The 17,803-nt window shown below is 38.6% G+C and overlaps 1 protein-coding gene across 1 annotated transcript in view; it reads left to right on the top strand.

The window, feature by feature from the left end:
• Positions 1 to 4,971: 4,971 nt before the first annotated feature.
• Positions 4,972 to 17,803, top strand: part of RGS17 (regulator of G protein signaling 17) — a 29,325-nt gene continuing 16,493 nt past the window's right edge. Inside the window, exon 1 of the mRNA XM_063391873.1 lies at positions 4,972 to 5,934. Coding sequence (XP_063247943.1) covers positions 5,741 to 5,934 — 194 coding nt within the window. The 5' untranslated portion in view covers positions 4,972 to 5,740. The remainder of the gene's footprint in view (positions 5,935 to 17,803) is intronic.

Here is a 17,803-nt window from a genome sequence, read left to right as displayed (position 1 = left end):
AAATAGTCACATCTGGGTCTGAAATAAACTTGTATAAGGTACAAATTTATGTAAACTACACAATTGAGGTGTTGGCTCTTTATTTTCAAAGTCAAAAGAAGTAAAGCAATGCAGGAGAACTGATGTATTAAATCACAAGAAAAGAGGTATTTTAAGGGCTAAGTTTCTTGCCTGCCGAGTAAATCACCCTCTATATCCTTTAAGTCATTGACTGCACCTTTCTTTTGCAAGGTGATCTTTCTTGCCTATTGCAAGGTTTGAAAAAGGACAGATTGCTCTAGCTGATTCTGCACCAATTCTGTCCCAAAATCTTAGCCATTATGTGTCCTACCTGCAACAAAGACAAAGCGCCTCTTCCTCGCTGTATAAAATGGTGTGTGTTTATCCTCACCCTTACATGATCTCTTCCTTTCAAAATAGCTGTTAGATAATGGTTTCAGAAGACAGAATAGAAACTCTTCTCGATCTCCTGTGGAGTTTCAAGATTTTTCTCTGATTTCATAGCACAGGAGCTTCTCCAGGGAATGCCTTCACAATGCTAAGAGGGGGACAGAAAATATTACAGGGGGTCATGTGCAAGGGGAGGCTCCAAAACAAGCAGAAAGGGCCTGATGGGACAGTGCCAAAAGTTCAGAAAATTACAATACTGTAATGACAGCCTTTTGAGGCCAGGGGAAAAAAAAATTAAAATAATCATCAGAAGAGAGACATCAAGTTAAATGTTTGAAATTATGCAGCCTGTGTTTTTTGCCATGGGAATCTCTGGGGAAAACACTTTAAAACCTTCTAAAACTTAGCACAAATCCTACAGGAGGTGGAGAGTCAGCGAAGTGCAACAACTCAGTAATTGCCTTCTTTTCATTTTTTAAAGGTACTCTGTGGAATTTGAAGGCACTGCAGTCTGTATTCAATAGGGCTTCCCAGGTATAAATGTAGCAAACCAAATAATTCTTCTGTCAGTTATTTCTTTTGAGCAGTCTTCCCAAGACGGCGTTCTGCGCACAAAGGGATTTCTGTAATAATTACTCCTGGGAACCCAGTGGAATAAGTGGTAATTACACTATCTAAACACAGAAATAGATACATGTGCCACTGGTTCCAGAACTAATAGGAAACCTTAGTCCAAATTTCCAAGGATTTTTTAATATTCATAGAGTTCCAGCACTGCAAGATTGAAGATACACACAGGGTTGCACAGACTTTCTTGCTCTGCAGCTTGTAAGAGCCACCTCTCTCATAACTGGTATAATAAAGTGTTGCCCCATCCTTGGGTTCCTTTCCTCAGCTACAGAGTAGGGCCAGCAGATGTTCTGCAAAATGACGTCCTCCTTGATTATGGGATTGCTCAAAGGGCCATAATACCACCCCACCCCCAAGAGAATGAGTCAGTGAAGCAAGCTCAAATACTATTCCTGTTTCCTATCAGTACAAACAGAAATCATAACACAGTTAGTAAACCATGCCACCAAATGGAGGCAAAGAACCAGATGCAAAACTAGCAGAAGAAATTAATATCTGTGACGTGGTGGTCTGAGAGATCCTATGTAGGGTAGCATGGAGAAAAACTGTTCTGTTGGACAACAGGCCCACCTTCACCACCCAGTACTTTTGCCAAGCTAGAGGGTCTCAGGAAGACCTGAAAATGGTGAAGAAGCTAAAAGGCAAACTGAGGTCTTGGAGATGGTGTGAGCTATTTGTACTATTATTTTAGAAGGTCTACTCAGAATTAGTTCACAATATTCTAGTCCTTCACAATTATGTACTAACTTTCACACTTCAGAAAAATTGTTCGTCTCAGCAGAGTGACTTGCTGAATCAAAGATTCTAAATTTCTTTTTTATGCCTTGGACCAAGGCACCAAATATAAACCTTCTGTCTACTCAGTCTCCAAATATAGCCAAGAATTAAGATATTCCTGCTTCTGCATCCTAAATAATCTAATGGAATCAATTACTGTTTTGCGTAGATGGCATCTGGTATTTGCAAATAAAACATGAAACATGAAATGCAACCAAAATAAGCATAACCAAACTAAAGTTTCCACCCACCCAACTACATCCTCAGTAAATGTTACATTTTTGCATCACAGGGTGGGTTTTTCATATTTCTTATAGACTTCAGTTTAAAGCTCTCTGACAGAAAATAAGACAAAAAGAAGAACAGGGCTGATGACTTTGACTCCAGCCACTGGTTAAGCTGGTGAACACTTCATATATTCACTGAGAACACTGTCCCATTGCTTGGAGTTTCAGCCTCATGCTTTTATTGAGCAGAGGAGCAGTCGAGCCAAGCAAAATCACTTTGTACCATGAGACACAGCAAGGTTCAGAGTGAACACCAATGTCAGCTATGGAAAGAAGAGGATCTGAAATAGATTAAATACAGTTTCTTCCCACTGTGCCAGTAAGATCTTTGCTTATTATATTTGGAAGATAAGGATAGTCCCACTGTATATTATCTGTGTTTACAACCCATTTCAAAATATATCCCATTGCAGCACTTTGCTGGCTTTGCAATTAATGCTTTATTGTGCTAGGGCCAGAATCTCCTTGGATATACATACAGGATTTGGGGATGTTGCTCACTCTTTCTTCCTCTCGTCCTTCCTTAGGAAAACAATTATTTACCTTGAGAGGAAAAAAATTCTTTACTGTGAGAGTGGTGAGGCACTGGAAAAGGTTGCCAAGACAACTTGTGGGTCCCCCATCCCTGGCAGTGTTCAAGGCCAGGTTGCATGGGGCATTGAGCAGCCTGGTCTAGTGGAAGGTGTCCCTGCTCATGGCAGGGAAATTGGAACCAGATGATCTTTCAGGTTCTTTTCAACCCAGGCTATTCTATGATTCTGACTCTATGATGCCATTTGGTTTTTGTTTGTTCGTTTGTTTTCAAATACTTTCCCTGCAATCGAGGGCTTCCCTCTTCCTTCACCAAACATGCATGGGTAGGTTATGTGCCTCCCCATACACCAGAGCTGTTAAAACATAGCAAAGCAAGCAGCTCTGCTCTAAAGACTGGCTAGACTGGCTCTGAGCAACCTTGGAGGAAGATATTTCTCCTCAAATGCTCTACAATGGAGAGGCATATTTCCTCACAATTCTGTGTTCTGCCAGACCTGCAAACCTCTGAAACAGTTGGCCCTGGTAGTTCATACCAAAAGATGAACCTGGAGACTTTTCAGTGGTTGAAGTTGCTGGGCAGGATTAAGGGTGTGAACCATTCCTGTGAAACCTCACTTCTGACCATCCCTCTCTGCCATATTCTGTGTGTTGGGACTGCAGTTGCAGATTCTACCTTTCTGCAGCTGCATAATTCCCACCCATTTCACCATCACTTGCTGACAGTGTCAGCAGGAATGGAAGAAAGTGGTCCCCACATTCTCCTTGCTTGCCTGATGTTTTTTTAGTTTTCCCCCCTGCTCTGCCCAAGTGCTCACATCTTCCCAAGGTAAATGAGAAAGTCACTTGAAGCAAGTTAAGCCTATTTTTTTTCTTTTCCCTCGAGATTAAATTTCAATCATGCCTATTCTTTTATCAAATTTGCCAGGTACCTGTACAAATACTGCTGCCAGCACAGAGAGAGGGGACAGCTCAGGTGAGGGAATGAGTGACTGTGCATTGTGCAGGAGAAAAGGGAGAGGGATATTTATTTTAGTGGTAGCAGCATCTTAGTGGTGTGGTAAAGTTTCTGTGAAACTACAGCAAAGTCACCAACTGTCATCATCATGTCTTAATAGATAACCTTCACCCTGTCCTCTTTATTTATAGTGCCACATATTCTAGCCATAGTACATTTTTTTTATATATAGCTAAAATGGTGAAAAAAATTCTTGACTTTGGTACACAGGTGGAATGAATGGGATTACAGCCCAACAAATGTCTAAATGTGGGTAACTTACTGGTTTCTGAAAACAATAAATTTTGTTTGTTTCTGTTGTTTTACAAATATTTCTAGAATCACTATCTTACTTAAAAGAAAAATGTTCCATTTGAAAATATCTGGCTTTAATTCTTTTAACCATAGTCATTGCACTTGCTGAAAAAATACCAATTCACAGCATGACACAGCTATCTGTGAAATAATTTAACTGCATCATGCACAGTCAGCAGAAGTTCTGCACTGTAATTTGGTGAAAGAGACTTCATACTGTCACTTACTCTCTGAACCACATATAATGCTTCAACAATTTTCCTTCCTTCCTATCTATTGAAAAAATATGGGCAGTTATCCAGTTACACCAGAGCATCCCTTGCTAACACCAGAGGTTTGCATCTGACATGAAAAAAAAGAAGGTGTGGGTTTTGTTTGCATGTCATTTTAACTTTCAAAGCAGCCATAAACTGTAAGTAATATCAATAGCATGAGCAGGTGCACCTACCAGTGATAGGTAAATGGTTCTTCATTGTTTGATTTGACCAGACACTTCAGAAGTCACTTGATTCTACTCAGTGTAGAAAAGGAAAAATACATGGAAAAGGTAGCTATGCAAGAAGCCAAAATAACCACCAACCTTAAGTTTTGAAGAATGAGTTTGAGTTCTGAAGCTGTGTGTGGCTGTGTGTAAGCTGTCTAGAAGAACACTATTGCAGAATAAAAACCTCTGGAGTTTTAGCAACCATATAAATGAAAACTCTCACAGCTGCTGCTTGAGTGCACGTAGAAGAAGTGGCATGTCCCTTGTTTGTCTGTGCATGGTGTACCCAGGTGGCAAATCAAGCAGATTTTGCCTTTCCCCAGCACTCCTGGTTGTAGCAGGGTGCCCTGGGAGTGTGAAGCACTGTGCACGCTGCTCACACCAGGCCATCTCTACCTGCTTCTCTTTTAAACCAAGCCCCTCCCCACCATAATCTGTTAGTACTTTGTCAAAGGCAACAGGACTAAATTTTACTCTAATTTATGTGTTTGTACAAGCCATTACTCTGGGAAACTTATAGTTGTTGTACAAAAATGTGAGCTGTTAGAAGGACCCTGACATCTAAACCTTCCTAAATAATGTAACTCAGCAGTAAATGTTTAACTTCTTTTGAAGACTAGATAATGCATGGTATGCAACTTCCAGCTGCATATTTTAAGTCACTGGGAGGAAAAAAATCTTGGCCTAATAAAACCTAGGAAAAACTGGCAATGAGCAAAGTTCTGTGATCAGAAAATAGTCTCAAAAGTGGAAAAGTGTTTTATAAATATATACTTATTATTCATTTTATTTACCAAGAATAACTCTTGAGCAGCAAGCCTCTCAGTTATGACATATAAAAGTCTTGGCCCTTATCAGACAGCTGCCCTTGATATAATATCACTTACATCAATTTCACTGGTCCAGCATAGGCTAAAGAAGTCAAAAAGTTAAAAAAAAAAATCCGTTTCCAAGTCAAGTTTAAAGTAAAAAACCATCCTTCTGTATTTTTAGCTGTATATTGAGTACAATGGAAACAGCTGTGATAAGCCCCATGGTGAGGAACAAGGCAGTCTCTCCCAAGTGCTGCAAAAGCTGTGTGGCTTGCTGTTAAAAGCACTGACAATAAAGAGCTCTCTGAGTGCAGCCAGAGCAGCAAGAATGGGCGCAATTCAGTGGCACAGGAGCTGAAGCCTGTAAGCCTGTCCCTGAGATGTGGTCTTCTGAAACTGCTTTTAGCACAATGGAACTATTTCTTGGCTGGCTCAGTCGATGGTCAAGTGCTTTTGTTGCCATGAGTTGTGAGAGGCAGTTGCGTCAGACATTGCTGTAGAAATGTGAATGTGATTTATGACGGCCTGTAGTAATTCTGTACATCTCTTATGTCTGTGTTCTTATAGCCACTTGGGCACTGAAGTAGCTGAAATGAGAAAGAGGCAGCAGTCACAAAATGAAGGAACATCAGCTGTGTCTCAAGCACCTGGAAACCAAAGGCCCAACAACACATGTTGCTTTTGTTGGTGCTGTTGCTGCAGCTGTTCATGGTATGTCCTGTAGTATATTTGCTTCCATATCCACCACAGGTAAACAATGAGAATGGAAAGCACTGGGAACATGCTAACTTCTGGGAGAGAAGACCCAATTTAATTTTTCACTTAAAAATTTGATTTAAATATTCCCTGATTTGGTTGGATGTTTTGTGATGGGGAAAAGGAAAGAATAGTAAATTCAAGCTATATTTATCCTGTTTAAGCCATAACTAAATGAGGAAATTTGAAGTGTAAAACTTGTATTTGTGAGTGAGAGACTCAATAATGAATAATTCATAGATTGCATTCAAAATATTTTTTTCTGCTTGTACTTTTGATAGTGCAGTACTCTGCATTCAGGAGAATAAAAGGGAGATGGTCATAAAGGTGAATATGTGGTTTCCTGTTATATTACTAATATAAATTCTATAAATAAATTCCAATTTATCTTTTAAATGGAGTGGCATAATTTTAGTGGCTGCCTGTCCCTTTCCTCAACAAAGAGTTCATTTCTAAAGTCAAAGATTTAAAGTCAGCTTCAGAAATAGCTTTAAATTCTGTCTTGAGATCTTTATTTCTTATTTTTATGAATACAGTATTGAAATACAAGGTAAATGACATGCAGTACTGTTCAGATCCTCTGCATCATATTAACCACACAGTTCAGCTTTTTTGGAGTGACCATTCCTCTGTGTATCTGTGGTATTGTCACTTCAATCAGCCACCTGGCCCCAGTCTAAAATCTGAGGTTATTTGCTTCAGTATATTTAAAAATATATACCAGCATATATGCACTAGGTACCAAATGAGACAGGTTTTTTCCAAGGTACTGCCACATCCTGGAGGCAGTAGCAGGGTGGACCTGCCTTGGCTGTTCCTTCCAGTTTCACCTGAAGTTGGAACAAGGATGAGCCAGGTTTTACCAAGTTACTTTGCAGTATGTTCAATTCGTATTGAGAAATAGGTGGACGTGTATTAAACAGGAAGTAAAGAGAGGATGTTTTGTCACTTTTCTCTCTGCTCTGGGACAAGGGCACAATATCAGCTACACTGTTACAGGCCAGAGATTCATGTAGCTCAGCATCCTGTTTCAGGAAGTGACCTTTATCAGATACCACAAAACAAGGATAAAACAAGTAGATATGCACCTCCTCAAACTACCCACAGTAAAACACCTCACAACTATTGCCAATCTGCAAGTTAGGGATTTTCTGGCCCAGAGTGCCTTTCTGTGTGGTTTATAGACCTTGGTGGAATTTTTCTTTCCTTAATTTGTCAAATCATTTTCTGAAGCAACTTCCTGAACTCACCTAAAGTTTTGGCATCCAGGGTTTCCTCTAGCATTAAACTCCCTACAATGGACCTGTGCACTCCATGAAGTATTACTCCCTTATATTTAACCTATCAGAAACTAACTTCACTTGATGCTTCCTTGTTCTTATGAGAAGAACAGTCACTAATTGTTCCCAGAATGGTCAAGATTTTACAGAGCATTCTCATATTTCCCTTCAGCTGTTTTTTCTTCTACAGTCTTCTCTATTTTAATCTCTGTGATACAGAAACTGACCCAGACCATGATTTATCCTTATCTGTCCTATTTCCTCACCTACCCTGTGTCTCTCTATGTACCCTTCCTATTCTACTATTTCCTGTCTGACATGTGGGACTAGAACTGCTTTTGTGGTTGAGACATGGGTGCACCATGTTTTGTGTTTGCTCTTGAGTTTTGTTACTAATTCCTAGCACACTGCTTATTTTTTAACAACCCCAGAGGTGATGTTTTCATGGAATTATCCATCCCCAAGACATCTCTTTCCTGAATGAAAATAAAGCCCATCATTGTGCATGTACAGCTACGGTTGGCTTTTGCCTTTCATAATAGAATATGAATAATATTCATATAATATGAATAGTATTCATATATTATCAATAGTATTAAATAAAATATCATTCTAATTTCTAAAACTTAATGACAACGGATTTCATTTTTCAAGCATGCTGCAACTCAAGAAATCTTAAATTTGACAATGATACTCTATTTTGAAGCTCTTGTGGCCCTTGGAGTGCCTCCAGTCCTTAGAAGACAATTCCATTATATATGTAAACAGCTTATGCATATTAAACCTAAATTAGAGTAATTATTGATTTAAAACAAAGGATGTACCTTCAGCTGCTCTAGTTCTTGTTTTTGCTGTATTTCAGAGGTTTTCAGAGCTTGAGGTTGGGATTTTTTTTTTTTTTTTTTTTTTTTTTTTTTTTTTTTTTTTTTTTTTTTTTTTTTTTTTTTGCAAAGTAGGTTAGACAGAGCATGGAGAAATCCTGTTAGCTAGTTTTCAAGATTAGGTCAAATAAGTGATCAAAGAAATAGTTAAATCATTCATGTTTTCTAAAATCAAAAAGACAGAAAAGGTAATGTAATAAGTATTTTCCAGCTTTAACTTCTATGATTCTGTAGTGGAAAATCCTTTAGAGGAAAGATGGGACAAAACTTTGATAAATGTAGTATGAAATGTTTCAGAATCTCAGTTAAAATTAAGTAAGTGATTGTGGTGCCAAATTTGTTTTGCAAATCAAAACTGTCTGGGAAGAGTACACATTACTGTTCTTGCCTCAGTTGTGTACACTAAAAAATTACAGAAATAACAATTTTTAAAAAGTAATTACCTTTATTATTCTCTCATATATAGGGGATTCTAGGTAATTAATTCTATAGGGTAGTTCTCTCTAATGGAACATTCTAATCAACAATTGTAACAGATTCTCTGGACCTAATGTAATTACATGCTTTCCCTAGTTCCACAGGTCTTTGTATTTGAGTAACATGAATTTCTCAAGAAATATCTGTCTGGAAATCTTGCTGGATTCATTAATGGGGAAATCAATGTTCTGTCAAGATTAGAATTTTCCTCAGTTTTTCCACTTGTGTGTGGCTGATGGTATCTCTTACATCACTAGCTTCTCATTGCCTCAACTTCTTCACCATTTGCAGAAATGGGAGGAGCATGTGCAGATTTTAGTAAAAAAAATTCCCTTTCTGCTGTTCAAATAGTTAGTTCAATAGTTTCTATATCCAAATAAATCATTAAAATTCTGAAAATATCTTTTGTGAATCATATGGTGCTTGTTTTCTTCCGTTCTACCCCATGTTAAAATCAAAATAGGCATTAAAATTTCTGTTTCCACAACAGCATAGGCAAATATTCACACATTTGTTTGGGGAAATAGTATCTTGCCTAATAGACACTTGTTAGGAGCAAAACATTAAAGAAATTATCCTGTACATCATATTAAAAATCTTTTCTGTTGTTGTTGTTCTTCTCTAATATATCATTCTTAAAGATAACAACTATTTGGAGGACTTCTCTATTGTTATGGGATAATCTTTGTAGGTAGCTCAGCCCCAGGCAGATGCTTACTCACTCCTCACCAGCAGGATGGAGAAGAGAATCAGAAAAGTGAAAGCGACAAAACTCTTTCATTGAGATAAAGTTTAATAGATGAAGCAAAGCTGTGTGCACAAGTAAAGCAAAAGCAAAAGTCCATTCACAGCTTCCCATCAGGTCAGCCATGTCCTGGAAAGCCATGGTCCAACACATGTCACAGTGACTTGGGAAAACAGATGCTACAGCTCTCAACCTCCATCCTTCCTTTTTCTTCCACAGCTTCTGTTGCTGACCACAATGTCCTATGGTATGGAATATCCCTTTGGTCAGTTGTGATCAGCTGTCCCAGCTGTGTCCCCTTCTAGTTCTTATGCACCCCCAGCCAGCCCACAGGCAAGGCAATGTGAGAAACAGAAAAATCCTTTATGCTGTGCAGTGACTGCTCAGCAGCAGCAATAACATTAATATGTTATCAGCACTGTTTTGGTCAAAAATCCAAAACATAGTGCCATAAGGATTCCTATAAAGAAAATTAACTCCATCTCAGCCAGACTCCGTACATATTTTGGCACTGATAATCATCAGGACAGTAAATTGCTCAGTTTACAGGGACAAAGCAAGACTTATTACCAAGGTTTGCTCAGACTGAAAAAGAATGGAGATTAAAAGGACTATTAAGATGGCTGGTTTTTTTAATAGGTAATTTTTTAATAGGTATGCTCATCATATTGCCCAACTACTTTCAGCTCTGAACTTGTTTCTGTGTTCAAGTACTGAAGGAAACACTAGTCCTCCTCAGTGAAAAAAAATAAAGTGCTTCTGAAGTTCCCAACAGGAAATGCTTGTCCCCTTACAGCAGAAGCATCCCTGTGAAGACCTTTTATAACCCTTCCTCTCTTCACTGACCAGACATGGGCCTTAGGTGCTCATTTCAGGAAAACTGCTAAATTAAAGTAGCTAATGGACAAGTACCAGTCTGTACCTTTGGTCCTGGAGTGAATCACCCCATGTCTTAAGCTTCTGCAAAGCTCCATTTCAACAGAGGACAGAAGAATGTGCTTCCTTACAAAGCATCATTTCAATGACTTGGGTAGCCTGAGATTTGCAAAATTTGCAATTAAGTCTTCTAACATGACAGTCCATAATTTCCTCAATTACGCTTTCTCCAGAGAGTTACCCATTTAGTACTTAGAGCTGTGACTTTATCATTTTCAGCTCAGTTTGGCACGGTTAGAGGAGTAAGCCTGCTATTTCACCTCCCCAACCCTATTTAGCAATCCTTTACTCCAGCTTCCTGAGCAGACATGAAACTAGTTGTTCTCTTACAAACACCTGTAATCTACATTCTTCAAAAAAACTCTTCAGGCCCTACCACAGGGAGGTTGGCTTTTCTTCCAGTTTCATTTTGCTTTCTCTTTTGTCTCCTACCCAGAGCAGGAGTCATATCTTTTTATCCCCTCTTCCTTTCATAAAGTGTTCAGTGAATTTGAAAACTGGGATGCTGTGATGCCCGATAATCTCTCTCCTTTTACTGTACACAGAAGGCTCAGGAGGGATCTGACATCTTCCCTGCCAGAGAGCTTAGCAGTATGGCAGTCTGGGGGACATGACAAGGCTTCCAGGGCATAAGTGAAGATGATCACTTGGCTTCACTTGTAGCTCGATTGAAGTGAGTGAGCTAAAAGGCCTTTACCCAAAAATGTAGCCATTAGAACTGCTGAAGACTTGTGGAAGAAAGTTTCCCACACACAAGAGATCCCAGGGAAGATAGAGTATTTGCCATCTTGGCAGTAAACAAGAGTTGCTCTTGGCAAGAAACCTCTCTCCTAAGTTCTTATAACTTGTCTATGACTGTTGTGAGTTTCTCTGAAACTTCTTCCTGATGATGTTGCTGTACAAATATTTTTCTTTATTAAATGGAACGTTTTCCTTGCAAGAGTGTCACGGTTTTCTTGGGCCTACAAGAAAAATATTTCTGTCACTTGTGCCATGAATATAAAAGTACAGACACAGTTCTAAGAACAGTTTAAAGTTGCACTTATATTTGTTCTCTATGGAGTTCAGTGTTATCCTCCTAACAAACAGTGTGCTCTAAAGAAAAGAAAAGAAAAGAAAAAAAAAAAAAAAAAAAAAAAAAAAAAAAAAAAAAAAAAAGCCCTACTTTTTTCTTTTTTTTTCCCCACTTCCCACCTCTCTAGTACTTTGAGAAGAACGACATTTCCCTGGCATATTCAATGTTAGTTTGCTATCAAAAAATTGTGTCAAGGCTTTGCATGAATCTATACAAGATATTTTCTGGAGGCTACAGTCATGGCTGCTTTATTTCATTTAACTGTGGTAGAAAGCTTGAAGGACAGAGAAGCAAGGAAAGGATGGAAAGAAAAAACAATTTAATGCTATAAATTACAGCCACATGTTCATAAGTGTGTCAAAAACAAAACCCATATCCCTCTTCCCATGCCTGTCTGCAGCAGAACTTTTAGACTAGGAGCAGACTAGAGGTGGACTGGTACAAAAAAGTCACCCAGGCTCCAGGACTTTGTTAAAGCTTCTGGCAAAAAAAAAAGAGAATATCCTTATCTTTGAAGCAAAAGCACTGATTTTGAAAAATGTGTTTTGGCTTTTAGTTTTGTTTTTAATTCTTCTTCTCCTTCCTGAACACATAGGACAACATGTCTAAAACAGATGTAGTCAATTCTCTGTGTTTTACCTTTTCCAAATATCACATCTGTGAAAAAGGGAGTATGGAAAAGTGCATCAGGAATTTTTTTATTCCAGTGCAGAATAAAGAAGTGCAGGCTACTGTACCCTATTTTACTGAAATAGAAGGTGATATTTTTTTAAAAAATTAATGGGAAAAGATGTTCCAATCTGAGCCTTTTTATACTTTAAAATATCACGGAACACCCTTACATTTTTACCACTTGCTATTGTAGAGGTCAAAGATGAAAATGTTCCATCTCTTTCCTGAAGAATAATTTATTCTGAGGAAGAGAGGGCTTAGGAACTCTGGGATAGTATCATGGGATAGTATCAGAGTGGAATGGGCAGCACTGGTGCTTTCTTAGGAAAGTAGCACTAGTTCTTTGATAGGTAGTATTTAAAGCTTGATAAAATCCATTATCTGGCTTGTCACAAAAACTACTGAAGATGATATTCATGAAAATCAGTCTTAAATCACCTTGTCTTTAAATCACATATCCTCAGTGCTGAGCCCAAGAAAGAAAACCGGCAGACATTCCTGTTTTTGATGGAATGCACCATGGGGTACATGTGGACTGAGCATTCAAGTATCTAGTCATTAGAAATGGGCCTCTCAAGGTTCCCTGAGATGCTTAAAATAATTAAATTATCAGCATTTGGAAAAATAATCAGAATACACACTAAAAATAAATAGCTTGTCAAGTTGGTTTTTCTCATACTTCTCTAAGTTAACAGTGCTTATTAAATACTGCCCAAGTAAAGCATTTCTTTTCCCTTTAAAGCAAAAGAAAAGGAAGATCTCTAAACTGCAAAAAAAAAATCAGAGCAGGGAAGCAGGCCTTCCTAATAAGTATGAAATTTAATAAGCTCTTTCTCCTTTAAAATTAAGACAGGGGAAGTGATTTTGCTGGAAATTTATGGAAGTTTAGGTCCTCAGGGCAGGCTGGAGACAGGTGGCTCTGTGCATGCTTGTTTACACAACTCTCCTAGGGCAACACAGCCTGATTTGCCAACCTCTGGGCTTGTACCCTCCTGTGACGCTGGGCCACATTGTCAGTGCTAGCTTAATAATTCCTGGAAGTCTGCTCTCTCCTTGAGCCAGACCACAAATTTACCTCATATGTGATTCAATACACAACTTATCTCCAAGCTCCAGAGCTGGCTCCCTGTGAGGCAGAAGTGAAATGCTGCCTTTTCAAAAGAGGGGAACGTGTTTCTTTGCCACAAGGTGTAAAGGTAGGTGGGCTGGCAGATAAGCTAACTGCTCTTAACTACTAGTCTATAATTTTTCCATCTGCATCTGCTTCTAGAGAGTAAGATGTTAATGCAGGAAAAAAAGCTATGTTACTGGCAAACCAAAATGAGTTTAGAAATAACATTTACAGAAAACAAAAAGTTAGTGTAAAAATTACTAAAGGAAGCTTAAAGTTAACCTGTTGAATCTCATGAGAACCTGCCTTGGTCACTATGGAGACCTCTTCTCAATTGATCAAATATATCTCACCTCCCCCCATCAAAAAGCAGCTAAGAAATCCCTTAATCCAAGTTAATGGATCAGCTTTTTTCTTCCTTTCTTCTTCTTAGCCTCTTGCTACCTACCTCCAAATTCCTGTGGAAGCACAAGCTCTCACAGCCTTGGAGTAGGGACAAGGACAGTGAGCCACCAGCTCCCACAGCAGAAAGGGGTTTCCACAGGAAATTTGCCAAGAAGTAGATTTGATGCAGGCCACTGCTTTCTGGGACATGTAAAATAAATTAAAATCATGTCCTTCTCTGGGAGAAAGCTGTAATCTGCACTGCACTGCACTGCATTTATTTTGGCAAGTGGTGCAAAGCAGTAATCACTCAGATGCTGCCAGTCTACCATGAAATCATGGTGGAAGCACAAAGATACACAAGACACTACACAGATGTTCAGGATATATAAATAATTATACATCAGTTTCCAATCAAAAGCTCAGGTCTGGAAAAACTTTTTAACACTGTAAACTGAGTCTAAGTCCATGCAAACTGAATGGACATACATGTTTCTGTTTTTAAAGGTATGAGGAAAACTTATTTCTCCCCATAATAAAATAATAAAATAATGAAAATAAAAGGCTAATGCGAACAGTGGAGCAACAGCTTCTTCTGCAGCTGGTCTGTTAAATTTTATCACAAGCCAGCGGTAGAATCCTCATTAACATCAAAACCAGCCCTGAGCTCTCTGTGCCAAGCTTTCCTAGAATCAGGATTTTTTTTTAATAATTTAAACTTTGAAAGTTCATTTCATTTTGAGGAACAGATGGAGGATCATGTGTTTACTGATATTTTTCCCCATCTGTGATAACACAAGCAGGTTAGAGAATGAGGAGATTGTAAACATAATAGATTAACAAATTTTAAATAAATGTTTCTGAAGATTCACAAATGAAATGCAGATTCCTTTGTGTGTAGTACTACTAAGATAGAAACCCCAGATCAGTTCTAACTCAAAATAGTCTAGCAGAAAAATAGTCCTATTTCAAGCAAACATTTCTGTAAAGAAAATCAGAGTAAAAAAAATCATAACTGCAGTTCTTCTAAATTGAAGATACATACATGCTCAGAGGGGATTTGGAATTAAGCAAGGCTCATTCTAATTCAGTGGTGCAAAAGATACCAACAGTAGCTCCTTAGAAGGAGAGAGCAGAATAAATCTAGTTAACTTGAGAAAATGATCTTGATTCTGTCCTGGCACAGAGCACGAGTGTATTCAGGGACAGCTGCTCTTGAGGAGACTGGAGGGAGAGAAAGCAGTGGCAGAATCACTTCACTGGTGAAAAGCAGCTTGATGCCTCCTCTGAGACTGTTTAAGAGATGGATTGCTTCAGAGCATCAGCATCTTGGCTCTCCCTCACCCCTCATACCCATTTCCCACCTGCCTCCACCAAAATGCTGTTCAGCTTGGTGTCTGTGGAACACTGGCTGCAGGAAGACTTGTAATGTCATGACAGATTTTCTGTCACCAGAGCACAGCTTGACTGTTGCTGTGGAGAAAAGGAAAAAAAAATGAGGAGTGCTGAGAATGCCTGTGTCCAGCTTATGCTCTGATTTACAGATATTGGGAGTTTAGAGCCTTTGAAATATTCCCTGACAGGGTTTGGGCTGCTTTTGGTTTTCTTATGAAAAATCTGCAATTAGATATTTACACAAAGATGCATTAACTCAGGAGTCCATGGAAAACCACATAAACAGAGAAGCACATGAAGGGTCACAATGGGTCTGAGACCAAAATATCACCTGAAGTAAGGCATGTTGATACATGGTGACATTTTAAAGGTGCCAAAGTCCCCTTGCAAACCCTCTGAACTTTATTCATTGTGGAATAATAAAAACTTTAATATTCAACATGCAAAAACAATAACAAAACACCCTTATCCAAATTAAACACACTGACAGTGTCTATACCACTAAGCAGACTAAACAGGGCTGGGGTCTAATGGGCTACAGTCAGCCTGTACAGTAAATTGTCAGCAAGTGTTAACATCCTGGCAGAGATTTGGCCAGTGCCAAAGTGCAGTGTCAGCCAATGGTCTGTGGCAGGTGCAGAAACCCTGTTTTGAGGATGGGCTTCAGTGGGCTGGAGCTATGTGGTGCCAGTCAACCTCAGAACTCTCCTAGACCATTTTGTCTGCAAGAATAATTGCAGCCTGTAGTTCTAAACCAAAAGGGGAAAAAAAATTAGGCTACTAAAATCTGTCAGCAGCAGAATTTCCCTCTTGCACAGGCTTATTTTTTAACTGTACATAATTCCAAATCGGTTTAAAATGCCAGTTAAAACAGGAATAAATGTCCAGAGCTTTAAAGAGAAAAAAAAGGAGAATATTTCATGGAAATGAGTCTGGACCCCTAGTAGAAAACACCTATTGGATGGAAATCCTCTCACTAGAAAAGTAGGTCAGGCATTCATTATATGAGTCAGAAAGGCAAAAAAGATATGAGTCTTATCTAATCATCCCTAATAATTCCATAGCACATATATTTGTCTAGATGGCAGCTCTGGTTCCTCTGAAATACCTGGTTGAGGGCCAGATACTGGCAGGTGCTGAACTCCCATTATGAAGGGACAGGCAATTTCAGTTCTTGTTGACATCCATGCTGAAAGTGCTTCCCAGCTGAGGGCCTTGTCCAACCAAATTTGGAAGCCAGCACCAAGAAAACAGATGTCTGTAATATACACAGACTGACACGGAGGGTCTCAACCCTGTTTGTTATCTGGAAGAATGTAAAGTAGGACATCCCCCCTCTTACTTGACTGTGATGTGGATAAGTGCAAACTAGTTTAGTCTGGGCCCATTTCACAAAATATGGTGTTCATAAACAGCATAGTAGGAACTATCCTTTGAAATTTCTTAAATCTCTCTTTAACTGGATTACTTTGCAACACCTTATGAAAAGAAGAATGTGAATTTAGTAGGAATGTTTCCACTTGGAAACTGTATCTAAATCTATGGAATCTATCTATATGACCAAAGCAGTGACCCAATTCAAGCTCAATTCTTTACTGTTGCTCCAACTTTAATATCTGAAAACCAAGAAAAATAAAGAAAAAGCCATGACAGAAACTGAGACTAGGCTCATTTATCAGAATTAGGTGAGACCATTAGGCTTGCTTACTAGTGATTTGGAGGGCTTTTATTCATCTAGCTGCCCTTTGAAGGAATACAATTTCTATTTCTTTGAACAGTACAGAACTGTCACTTTTAATTATCTCAGATATATGAAGGAATTGCTTTCAAAATAGCTGTAGCCAGGAGTAAGGACACTGCAGATTGTCTAGTAATTAAATGTATCCATCATACAAGATGGAATATGAATGGTAATATTATTCTGAGGGAAGGAATGAAGCTGACAGTCAGACTAGTGATCTGTTGGGTGACCTGACAAGAGAAATACATCCTTGCGTTGAATATTGCCTAAAGCAGAAACCATCTCTAAACCAATAGAAGAAAGCTAGAGTAACTCCACTAGAAATCATTGATAAGCAAACTTTGGCAAGCCTTGGGTTTCTTACCTGTACAGAAATTACACTACACATATGAGAACAAAAATCTCAGAAAATATATCCTTGAAAGGACTAACAGTTAAAAGAAGTTGTAATTACTTCTGTTGTGTCTATCATTACATAAAAGTAATAAAATCTCTTTAAGGTAAAATCCAGCAGAAAGTATATTTTCATATAGCTTTTCAGGAGAACAAAATATTGTAAGAAAAAAAAAGAGTTTAGGAAAGTCAGATTGCTTTAAACCACTAGTTCTTTCCTGTCTTGCACAGTTGCAAATTTTGCTTTGTGCTAGTCCAAGTTTAAGGGAGACACTGTCATTTATTTTAGAAGTTCAAGTACAGTGCACACTGGTAGTTTCCATCTGCCTTTGAGCTCCTGCTGAGCTGCAATATCTGCAGGTAGGAAGATTAAAAAAGTCACACAAGAGCAGAAGAAGAAAACAACACATTCAGCAAGGCTGTCCATTAAAAGGGCCAGTCTTCTTTCACATAACATTTAACCTGCACTGACCTTGAGAACAGTTCTTCACTCTGAAGTCATCCTGAAATGTAAATATAGTTGAATTTTTTTAAGTAGCCCACCAAAATATTCCTCAATTGCAATCCCTTGTTAAATATGCTGTTTGTGGCACTACTGGCCACACCTGGAACACCATGTCCAGTTCTGGGCTCTTCATTGCAAGAACCCTGGATATACTGGAAATTCCAGCAAAGGGCCTCTAAAATGATTAAAGGACTGGAGCTCCTTTAATCTCCTGTGAGGAAAGGCTGAG

Source organism: Prinia subflava, chromosome 2, assembly GCF_021018805.1.
Source record: "Prinia subflava isolate CZ2003 ecotype Zambia chromosome 2, Cam_Psub_1.2, whole genome shotgun sequence".
NCBI lineage: Eukaryota > Metazoa > Chordata > Aves > Passeriformes > Cisticolidae > Prinia > Prinia subflava.
This window is presented reverse-complemented; position numbering and strand designations above follow the sequence as displayed.